This window comes from Somniosus microcephalus, chromosome 13 (assembly GCF_052327205.1).
Source record: "Somniosus microcephalus isolate GS21.2 chromosome 13, FLI_Smic_1.0, whole genome shotgun sequence".
NCBI lineage: Eukaryota > Metazoa > Chordata > Chondrichthyes > Squaliformes > Somniosidae > Somniosus > Somniosus microcephalus.
The window spans coordinates 181,456,722-181,468,954 of record NC_140999.1 but is presented as its reverse complement, the minus strand read 5'-3'; the positions used below and the strand labels follow the sequence as shown (position 1 = coordinate 181,468,954).

The following is a 12,233-nucleotide window of genomic DNA, read 5'->3' as shown; positions in this document are numbered from 1 at the left end:
GGAGAGATGAAGGTTAAGAGGAGAACGAGCGAGGAACAGAAGTGATGGCGAGGGGTGGAGATTATTTTTGCAGACTTAACCACTGTCCTCCTTAGCTAGAGGGGCGTGGGCCTCTTTTAGTGGGGGCAACCTGCAAACATTCGGCAACCACCGAGTCTTGAGGATTCGAGTACAGGAGCAAGGATGTCTTGCTGCAGTTGTACAGGGCCTTGGTGAGACCACACCTTGAGTATTGTGTGCAGTTTTGGTCACCTTATCTGAGGAAGGATGTTCTTGCCATGGAGGGAGTGCAGCGAAGATTCACCAGACTGATACCTGGGATGGCAGGAATGACGTATGAAGAGAGATTGGGTCGATTGGGCTTATATTCGCTAGAGTTTAGGAGAATGAGAGGGGATCTCATTGAAACTTATAAAATTCTAACAGGACTAGACAGACTAGATGCAGGAAGGGTGTTCCCGATGGCGGGGGAGTCCAGAACCAGGGGTCACAGTCTACGGATAAGGGGTAAGCCATTTAGGACTGAGATGAGAAGGAATTTCTTCACCTAGAGAGTGGCGAACCTGTGGAATTCTCTACCACAGAAGGCAGTTGAGGCCAACTTATTAAATATATTCAAGAAGGAGTTAGATATATTTCTTAAGGCTAAGGGGATCAAGGGATATGGGGAGAAAGCAGGGACAGGGTACTGAATTTGGATGATCAGCCATGATCTCATTGAATGGCGGAGCAGGCTCGAGGGGCCGAATGGCCTACTCCTGCTCCTATCTTCTATGTTTCTATGTTTCTCGGTGCCTAATAGAGAGGGGAAAATTAGCCAGTGTTCCCACGCCTGATCACTAATCTGTGACCTCGCTAGTCCGTTTGTGTGTATGGTTGTTGAGTGCCCCTCAGAGCTGGATGGCCTGTTGGCACTCAGTGTCTAGTGAAGAATGGTCACCCGGACAAGGTATCCAAAGTGAGCCGGCGCGCGTGGAGATCAACGACTTGAGGAGAGAAAGTAAATTCTACCGGTAAAAAAGTAAAGCCTGCCGTCTTGGAGTAAATGTTATAATGAGGGAGATGGAGCATATCAGAGAGCACTGGTGAGGGCTGTAGGGCATATTAGAGAGTGTTATATTGAAGAGCCCTGTTCCCCTGCTTATTTCAAATCTTGTCTCCAAGCCCTGCTCTCTGACTGCAGGAACAGGACCAGGCCACCGATAGTAAGGGGAAGCAATGCAAATCGACCGATGAAACCAAAATATACGCACTTATTGTTCCAACCTTTCCACAATCACAATGACTTTGCTAAGTGATCAATAATTATCATGATACCCTAGAATGTTATAGCGAGGGTGTGGGGCATATCTCAGAGTGAAGTGGAACATATCAGAATGTTACAGTGAGAGGTGTGGGATATATCAGTGTTACAGTAAGAGAGACGAGGCATATCAGAGTGTTAGCCATGTGAGGTGTGGGGCATATCAGAATTACATGGAATTTACAGCACAGAAACAGGCCATTCGGCCCAACAGGTCCATGCCGGTGTTTCTGCTCCACACGAGCCTCCTCTCACCCCTCTTCATCTCACCCCATCAACATATCCTTCTATTCCTTAATAACAACAGAAAACGCTGGAAAAACTCAGCAGGCCAGGCAACATCTGTGGAGACAGAAACAGAGTTAACGTTTCAGGTCGAAGACCCTTCGTCAGTCCTGATGAAGCGTTTCGACCCGAAACGTTGGCTCTGTTTCTCTCTCCACGGATGTTGCCTGGCCTGCTGAGTTTTTCCAGCGTTTTCTGTTGCTATTTCGGATATCCAGCATCCGCAGTATTTTGCTATTGTATCCTTCTATTCCTTTCTCCCTCGTACTTATCTAGCTTCCCCTTAAATGCATCTATGCTATAGAATGTTTTTCATACAGACCCCAGCATCTGCAATATTTGACCCCTTGTGACCCCACCTCATTGTTCTTTGATGTAATGTTTCCCTGACTGACCTGTTTGGACACCATTCACACCTTTGACTGCTGTGATTATCTCTCTGCCGAGGTGTGATAAATGGCAGTTGGAAAGGTTACCTGTAAACATCTGACATGATTCTCTGACTATATAAGCTGTGTCTTTATGCATTTCTCCACTTCACCTGAAGAAGGAGCAGCGCTCCGAAAGCTTGTGATTTCAAATAAAGCTGTTGGACTATACCCTGGTGTTGTGTGACTTCTTACATTTGTCCACCCCAGTCCAACTCCGGCATCTCCACACCATAGAATGTTAACAGTGAAATGTGTGGGATACATCAGTGTTACAGTGAGAGAACTGGGGCATATCAGGGAGTGTTACAGCGAGAGTGTGAAGCACATCAGAGTGCTATGGTGAGAGGTGGTGGTGACATTATTATTGGATTAAGACACAACAAAAAAATATGTCACCACAATCCTTCATTGCCTGCAAATGTAAGAAATCTGTAGCAGCTTGTACAATTGACTTTTGAGTATGGGTACGCTATGTAAACTATGGGGTTGTGATAGCCGTGAAACAAGTCAAACACCTGTATATCCTTTGTTCTGTTCACAGCCTCCCCCGGCCCAGTCAATGGTCCAGGCACTAGAACTGCTTTATGCACTAGGAGGTAAGGATGTGTTTTTGTTTTTAGGAATTCTATCAAAATTCACCTTCTCTGTAGACAATTTAAAAAAAGTAGGTAAAATTCTTCTAGCTATAGAACATATACCCAACATGGACTTCAACTACAATTTTTTGTTTTGCTAATTGACTTCTGGCACCTGCTTGAGCATCCCTGATGATAATCGCGCAACCACCGGTGGCCGTGCCTTCTGTTGCCTCGGCCCTAAGCTCTGGAATTCTCTCTCTAAACCTCTCCGCCTCTCCACCTCTCTTTTCCTTTAAGACGCTCCTTAAAACCTACCTCTTTGATCAAGCTTTTGTTCATCTGCCCTAATTTCTCCTTATATGGCTCGGTGTCAATTTTTTTTGTCTTGTAATACTCCTCTGAAGCGCCTTGGGATGTTTTACTACGCTAAAGGCGCTATATAAATACAAGTTGTTGTTGTTGCTGCCGCTGCCTGCGTGGCGAGGACTCAAACTGACGCTTGCCCGTTATCTGATGACCAGTTACTGACCCTCCTTCTCCATGGGGAGGGGGTGCGGAGACAAATGGGATCTATGACGAAATGAAATGAAGCTGTTTTGCCGTCATTTGATTATCCATTAGTATCTTTGTTGTTGGTCACAATACACGCACTGGGTTAAGCTCAGTTATTGCTGGCTGCTCCCCGCAAGCTATACATTACAGCCTGGCTAATATTCGTAACGCAGGGCAAGGCAGATACTTGCATAGTTCTGGAAGCCCTTGATATGCGTGGGTTGAGTGATCAACGATACCTGGGAATGGAACCTGTTCAGCCGGTAATTGAAGTATATGGCACTGATCAATGGATCAAGCCATTCATCGAATTCCAAAGCTTCTAGGCGATTGGCATCTGTGTCTGGGCGAAGATGTGGACTGGGCCTGGGTTGCGGGGAGGGCCAGTGTACTCTTATTGATGGACAGCTCTTTGGCCAAGAACATCCGATTGTGGGCTTACAGTGGGATTTTAAGGCTTTACTTAGCAGTCAGCCTGAGGTCAGCAGGGAGACCGAGCTATATCAATGCCACCATTATAGCACTTCATCACATAAAAAGTGAACAACCATGTTTTGAGGATCTATTTTATCTTGAGAGACAGAGCAGGCAAAGCAGCTTTGTTAATTTGTCATTTTGAGGAGGATAGTAACGTTTGGAATTATTGTAAGTATAATACAGGAAACTTTCTGGTATCCGGCACTGACGGGACCGAGTTGGTGCCGTCCCATCAAAACTGCCGTATAAACCAGCGCTAATGTTAAAACATACGGAGCTTTTCAGCTCCGTGTGAATCAACAAACCCTGTTGCTTAGCAACAGCTTCAAAACATTCGGCTGCAGCTTAAAAGCGTCTCTGTAGCTAAGCAACAGCTTCAGCTCGACCTTGCAGAGCCTGACTGGGGAAAAAAAAAGCAACGAGAAGTAAAAAAAACTTATAGGAAACGGCTCCTGAATTTTGCCGGTAGATAGAGCTTTCCGGACTTTTAACCTCCGGCTAAACAAAAGTTTCCTGTACCTGAATGTTAAGTGAACTGTTGCTGTGTATTCTGAGTCTCGTCAGTTATGTACATTTTCCACATACTGAAGGAAAGGAGGTCATGTGTTGGCACAGGATCTATTCCGTAAACATAACATGGAATACAGTGGCTAGAATTCACTTCTCAGTCCCTAGGTCTTGCTAGATTTACTCTGGCATTAGACAGATAAAGACACACTCTGGTCCGTGGGGGACATGACAGCCACTTACGAGAGAATTATTGACACTGAGCCCAAGTAGTATATCTAGCATAAAACCACAAAAACATAAGGATATCCTTTTTAAGGGGAAGGTAGGTGGGATCTTTTTAGGGTCAAATTGACTCCAAAGATGCCATACAGGGGAGAACAGCCACTGAAAGTGCACCAAACTCATTTAATTTATGACCCTTATAGTAAGACACTTCCATCCAATCTAGGCTGGATTTGAACCTAGACCTCAGGAGTGAAGAGTTCAGTCTCACTATGATGCTCAGTTGCCTGGAGAGAAAGCCCATGATGCGAATCAGGCTGCAAGGCTGACTGACATTTTTATTGCATACAACCTTTCTGTTACGAGAGCTTATTGAAGGGAATTGGGAGGCTACATTTTATTTTTCAGTGTTAGTTTTTTTATATTTTGGAACAAATTCATAATTAAAAAAAGAGAATGATAGTCACACAGCCTTCGATATGTTTCCCAGTTGCTGTATCACTTCATTAATTGCAGGATTTGTTCTGCGTGCCATTTGCAGGTTTGAACGATCAGTGCCTCCTTACTGACCCCCTGGGCCTACGCATGGCTGAATTCCCTCTGAATCCTATGTTTGCTAAAATGCTGCTGGAATCAGGTAAGCCTCTGTGTCAGGATAGTACAGTCTGACCGGTGTGCTAAATTAAACTAGATTCCCTGTTTGAACAAGTTCCATGTCCGCTTGGGAGAAGAAAATGAGGGTGTGACAGATCAGAGATCTGTATTGTTCTGAATCATTATTAAGTTACATTTTAACATTTAGTTTTGGGAACTGATAGCTTGCCAGTATTGTTTAAAATGTTTCGTTTAGTTTCAGTGCTCCTGTGAAACACCTTTGGGACATGTTTACTACATTAAAGGTCGACTATTCTAATGCTGTCCTGACCAGCCTCCCACCTTGCACCCTCTGTAAACTTCAGCATATCCAAAACTCTACTGCCCGTATTCTAACTCGCACCAATTCCTGTTCACCCTACTGACTTAAACTTGTGGTTTTGTCCTTACTGACCTACATTGGCTCCTAGTCCAGCAACGCCTCGAATTTAACATTTTCAGCCTCATGTTCGAATCTCTTCATGACCTCGCCCCTCCCTATCTCTGAAACCTCCTCCAGTCCAACAACCCTCCGAGATCTCTGCGCTCTTCCAATTCCGGCCTCTTGTGCATCCCCGATTTTAATTACTCCACCGTTGGCAGCCGTGTCTTCAGCTAGGCCTTAAGCTCTGGAGTTCCCGACCTAAACTTCTCTGCCTCTCTACCTCTCGCTGCTTTTAAGACGTTCCTTAAAATCTAACTCTTTAACCAAACTTTTGGCCACCTCTCCTAATATCTCCTTATGTGGCTTGGTATCAAATAGTATTTGATTAACGCTCCTTTGAAGCGCCGTGGGACGTTTCACTTCGTTGCAGGTGCTACAGGAAACTTTCAATTTACCGGCACCTAAATAACCGGAAATCTCGGTTAACCGGCAAAATTCAGGAGTAGGTTCAGGTAACTTTTATTACTTGCCTTCCTCCATTTGTTGCTGTGCAAGGGTGTGGCTGCAGCTGTTGCTAAGCTACAGAGACACTTGCAACTTGTGGCCATTGTTCTGACCCTGTTGCTAAGCAACAGGGTTTGTTGCTTCCGGAATTTTTGATGAACCGGCACCACGTCGGTCCCGTCCGTGCCGGATAAAAAAAAGCTTCCTGTATATAAATGCAAGTTGTTGTTGTTGTTGTAGAAGGACTGTCTGGTTTTTCCATCTCAAAGGAAAGACCCGCCTTGACTAATGTGTTGTAGCGTCACTTCAAAGGGGGGTTGCCGGGCCCTGTTGAGGTGGATTGCTTAACAAGTAACACACATGGCTCCCGTTGTTGGCACTGACCAGCCTGCCTGGAGGAAATTAATCACTCTTTATGAGAATTGCTCATTTGACAGGTGCGGACATTATGGAGATAATTTTAATCTAACCCTACCTGGCAGGAAACTGATGGGATCAGGTCGGCTGCCCGTTTCGCAGTCAATGGAAAACAAAATGGGGGCGGGCTGCAAAGACATTCTGAGCCAGACACTGCTGATTTGTCCTTTGTTAGTTATTTTTTTTGTCAAGTTGTTGCTCGCTCTCTCACCATCACTACAGATGGCCAAACCAGCTGTTGAATTGCATCCTATCCGTTTCGAGAAAAGAGACGGCTGAGGGGGTGACCTAATGGAGGGCTTTAAAATTATGAAGGGTTCACGTGGAGAAGATGGTTTCCACAGGTGGGGAGTCCAAAGCTAGGGGCCATAAATATAAGATTGTCACTAATAAATCCAATGAGGAATTCAACAACAACAAATTGCATTTATATAGCGCCTTTAACGTAGAAAAATGTCCCAAGGCGCTTCACAGGAGAAACTTCTTCACCCAAAGAGTGGTTAAAATGTGGAACTTCGTACCACATGGAGTAGTTGAGGCAAATAGCATAGATGCATTTTAGTGATACCTAGACACATACATGAGGGAGAAAGGAATAGAAGGTGATGAAGTAGGGTGAGTGGAGCACAAACCAGTTAGGCCGAATGGCCTGTTTCTGTGCTGTAAATTCTATGTGTCTAGTGCAACCATGTCCCACTGCAAGGGATGCTTATCTCCAGATCCATTTCTAAATAAAGAATGGAGAGCGAGTGGGTGTTTGAAAATGCAGGGCTGATACTTTTTCAGGCCTGGTGAAGTCTCTCTAAACACAGTGATGTTGCACAGAGCTGGTATTGCGTGTGGATTTCAGGACCTATAGCCTCGCCTGTACGGCCCAAACTCGGCACACACCGAGTTCCTGATTAGACCGCGGGGGGAGAGGGGGATGCTAGAGGGAGGTAGCAAGTGAAAAGCAGGCATTCCCTAGCACAGCATGGCTCCCAGCAGCCCAGTGTACAAAAAAACTTGATATAAGCTTGTTTCTTTTTAACAAATCATCAATATTGCATCAGGATTTAGTAAATCTGAATGCAATACAAGTTAATAAGAACATTAGGACTGAAAAGCATTGGTAAACATACATTAGTGAATATAAATTGATATAGGTACAGCGTATGCCGATTGTCACCTGCTTAGAATTTAACCTTATCTTTTTTGATTAAGCTATTTTTTTATCTTCAAAGAAATACAATCACTTATTACATAGAAATTATAACACAGAAACAAGCTATTGCACATTTTGATTGTACAGTGTTTTCAATTTTCTTTGTTTCAGTTTCCACTTAGAAACTGCCCCCAATTTCCATAATTTTATGCGAGTCGTCGTCTTCTTTCGTATGGTAGTAGCAAAGCGAATCAAGTGTCAATCTCTAAGTCGGATATCCAGGCCAAAGCTTCCGGTGTATCAGCGTGGATATTTTGTAGGCTGCCTGTGAATTTCCTCTGAGGGCAGCGCTCAATGATGTGCTCCAGGGTCTGATTAGGAGCTCCACAATCGCATGATGGGGGATGCTTTCATCTTCCATCTGTGGAGAAGGTGGCAGCATCGACCATGACCGGTTCTGAGGCGGTTGATGGTTGTCCACTGTTTGCGAGGAAGGTTTGATCCTTCAGGTTGTACTGTGGGGTAGTACTTTGCTTCGGTTACAGTACAGAACAGTAAAATGTGAACCGTTTCTTCACGCATACGTAACAAAACCTGCCAGGTGCAATTGAAACATGCAGGATGGGCTGACTTTGGCTGGCCAAGAAATGGTGCGGAGTGTGGGAGAGAGAAATCGGAATGTGCAGGAAAGGATATTTTCTAAATAGAGACATGGTCATCTTTGGCACATTCATTTGTGACATTGTGAGTAGTACAGATGCACAATGCACAGGTGACAGTTGCTAATCTTGTCCCTTTTCTTTTAATTTGAGGAAACTTTGGGTGTTCACAGGAGATCTTGAGTATCGCGGCCATGATGCAGATACAGAACGTGTTTGTGGTGCCCCCAAACCAGAAAGCTGCAGCGGTAGGTTTGGAAGTTTTATAAAGTTTCACATTTGGGGCACAACCACCCGATCCCCAACCCACCCACCCAAATAATACCCTACATTGAATCCCTGAGAGCAGATTGGCCTTTGCACCGTAACAAAGCAGTAATCTAGCCTAGGGGACCAGGCGTTTTATCTAGAGGAATGGGTATTGGGTTTTAATGGACAGAGCTATAATATAATTTGGTATTTTTTTGTGTACGTAGTTGTTTATCACAAGACAAATGACTGAGTGATAATGGGTGAGTGTGTTACACAGGTCTGACTCACTCCATAAACCATTTTTCCGTACGCCACCAATTTCTGGGTGTCTTGCTTATAATGATATGATTTTATGACTCTTATAATGATATGATTTTACGAATTTTAAGTTTATTTTTATTACCAATTACGCCCTCTCCCCCCAACACCGCCTCTATCCTTTCCTGAAAGGACTGGCTCCTTGCTGGGTATGGTTTTACATGCACCAGTTATGCTCCAGCACCTCGTCCGTTACTCATGTGTGCACCTTGGCAGTGATTGTCAGCAGGCTATTTGACTCTGCAGGGCACTACAGACAGCCAAGCTCAATTCTGTGCTCACCCAATGTCCATGCAGCACTCTGGACAAATTTTCCCCTCGCTCGCATAAAGGCGCTGAGGTCTACAGTAGCATTCCCAGCTTGAGATCAGCTACCTCAGCAAAAAGGGATTGAACCCAGAACCTGCTTGGTCTCTATGGTTCGGCTGCTCACATTGAGGCATCACCATAAATTATTCTGAAGCTATCATGTAACAGAAGAGGTTCAGCTCACGTCGCAACCCATGAAGTCTCTGTGCTTTATTATATAAATATAATTTGATGCTCACTGCCCTGCATTTGTTATTTTGTGTACATTCACTAATTAGGTCCTTTTTTTTTGGCAAAAAAGAATCCTTTTTTTCTTGTCTTTGTGCTATGTTTCATGGTTAGTGTGTTTGAGGTTGAGGCAACATGCTGTAAAACCAGGCAGCTGAAGGATTACAGCATCACGTGACACGTCCTGTGGATTTGCACGGTTTCATTTTACAAGGGTGTACTGGTCTCTGCACACGATGTAGCACCATAAATTTCCTCCTCAATACCCAGGGGACGTAAAAGCAGGACTGAGAGTTGTGTTCGTTCAGCTAGGAAGAAAGAATCATCTGGCCCATAGACTTTGCCACGTCGTTCATTTGTCCCATTAATTACTGACCAAAAGGTAGTCACACAACATTGTGCGATACATTACCTGCTGATTTTTATTATGTTAAATTTCCCTGCTCGCTCTCGAATAAAAGCTTCTAGTCAAAAATGGGAGCAAACTATAATTTCCATTTTACAGGAGGGAAAAAGCCTGATCATCTTCCCGATAATTGCGCTTGTCACGAATTTTGCTTTGTTTCAGTTTTAATTAAAGAAACAGACATTTGTCTTTTGTGATTTACTGATTTTAAATTGCTAATGGGCTCATCACTGTAAATAGCAGAGGCTTGTTGTCATCTGAACAAGGTGATTGTTTATTGTGAATGTCTGGAAGCTTGGGAATTTAAACAAAATCAGATATTCATGATAGGATGGTGTGATTTTTTTTGAGCTAATTTTCAACACATTTTCCAACAAGTAACAGAGACTTTTTTTTCAAAGCCAACAACTTCTTTTGAAAGATAATTAATCTGTTACCAACTTTTTTCAACATACTGTATGTATATTTTTAGAACTAACACCATAAGTACTTGTCAGACTTTTGAGTTTCATATTTTTATTTAACTGCATTATATTAAATTAGGTTTTTAATTTTATCTTGTAAATTCTGCTCGAAATTTAATGATGTCATTCTGGAGTGAGGTTGGTCGTGTAGCAAAAGACCCCCTTAAATTCAGTGAGCAGATAACCGCAAGTAGGGTAATCATTAATGCTGCAAGCGTGGGTTACAGAAATAGGAACACCGGAACAGGAGTAGGCCAATCAGCCCCTCGAGCCAGCTCCGCCATTCAATGAGATCATGGCTGATCATCCCAACTCAGTACCCTGTCCCTGCCTTCTCCCCATATCCCTTGATCCCTTTAGTCTTAAGAAATATATCTAACTCCTTCTTGAATATATTTAATGAATTGGCCTCAACTGCCTTCTGTGGTAGAGAATTCCACAGGTTCACCACTCTCTGGGTGAAGAAATTCCTCCTCATCTCTGTCCTAAATGGCTTACCCCTTATCCTTAGACTGTGACCCCTGGTTCTGGACTCCCCGGCCATCGGGAACATCCTTCCTGCATCTAGTCTGTCTAGTCCTGTTAGAATTTTATAAGTTTCAATGAGATCCCCTCTCATTCTTCTAAACTCTAGCGAATATAAGCCTAATCGACTCAATCTCTCTTCATACGTCATTCCTGCCATCCCAGGTATCAGTCTGGTGAATCTTCACTGCACTCCCTCCATGGCAAGAACATCCTTCCTCAGATAAGGCGACCAAAACTGCACACAATACTCAAGGTGTGGTCTCACCAAGGCCCTGTACAACTGCAGCAAGACATTCTTGTTCCTGTACTCGAACCCTCTCGCTACGAAGACCAACATACCATTTGCCTTCTTAACCGCCTGCTGCACCTGCATGCTTACCTTCAGCGACTGGTGCACAAGGACACCCAGGTCTCGTTGCACTTCCCCTTCTCCCAATCTATTGCCGTTCAGATAATAATCTGCCTTCCTGTTTTTGCCACCAAAGTGGATAACCTCGCATTTATCCACATTATACTGCATCTGCCATGCATCTGCCCAATCACCCAACCTGTCCAAATCATACTGGAGTTTCTTGGCATCCTCCTCACAGCACACACGCCCACCCAGCTTTGTTTCGTCTGCAAACTTGGAGATATTACATCTAGTTCCCTCGTCTAGATCATTAATATATATTGTGAATAGCTGGGATCCTAGGACCGATCCCTGCGGTACCCCACTAGTCACTGCTTGCCACTCGGAAAAAGACCCGTTTATTCCAACTCTTTGCTTCCTGTCTGCCAACCAGTTCTCTATCCAAGTCAGTACCTTGCCCCCAATCCCATGTGCCTTAACTTTACACGTTAATCTCTTCTGCAGGACCTTATCGAAAGCCTTCTGAAAGTCCAAAAACACCACATCCACTGGTTCTCCCTTATCTATTCTACCAGTTACATCCTCAAAAAATTCCAGATTAGTCAAGCGCGATTTACCTTTTGTAAATCCATGTTGACTTTGTCCAATCCTGTCACTGTTTTCCAAGTGCTCTGCTATTACATCTTTTATAATGGACTCTAGCATTTTCCCCACTACCGATGTCAGGCTCACCAGTCTATAATTCCCCGTTTTCTCTCTACCACCTTTTTTGAATAGTGGTGTAACATTAGCTACCCTCCAATCCATAAGGCGACCAAAACTGCACACAATACTCAAGGTGTGGTCTCACCAAGGCCTGTGAATTAATTTTTTTAATATTAATTTTCTGTGTTTTTAATTATTAATTTCAAGCACTTTAAGAGAAATATGGGAGTGGTGGGGGTTCTCTTAAAGGGACAGCTGCTCTCTTTTTCTATGAGATTTTCATTAAAGGGACCGCGTCCCCGTGGATGACTGATTTTAAAGGGACAGCGTCTCCCTTTTTATTAATGTATATGTAAGAGACTGACATTTAAAGTAGGGCTAATCCCCTGCTACCGTGAGTGCTTGGCGAGAAATCAGGTGCTGTTTGCTCTCGCCCCCTCCCAATTTTCTGCCAAGGGACAGAAAGCAGAGAGTAGTGGTGAACGGTTTCTTTTCAGACTGGAGGGAGGTAAACAGTGATGTTCCCCAGGGGTCGGTATTAGGACCAATGTTCCCTCTTTTTTTGAGGTGC

At 44.0% G+C, this 12,233-nt stretch overlaps 1 protein-coding gene across 1 annotated transcript in view; it reads left to right on the top strand.

The window, feature by feature from the left end:
• Positions 1–12,233, top strand: part of dhx35 (DEAH-box helicase 35) — a 75,294-nt gene that overhangs the window by 48,156 nt on the left and 14,905 nt on the right. Inside the window, exons 14-16 of the mRNA XM_086005723.1 lie at positions 2,561–2,615; positions 4,900–4,995; positions 8,254–8,348. Of these exons, the coding sequence (XP_085861849.1) occupies positions 2,561–2,615; positions 4,900–4,995; positions 8,254–8,348 (246 nt within the window). The remainder of the gene's footprint in view (positions 1–2,560; positions 2,616–4,899; positions 4,996–8,253; positions 8,349–12,233) is intronic.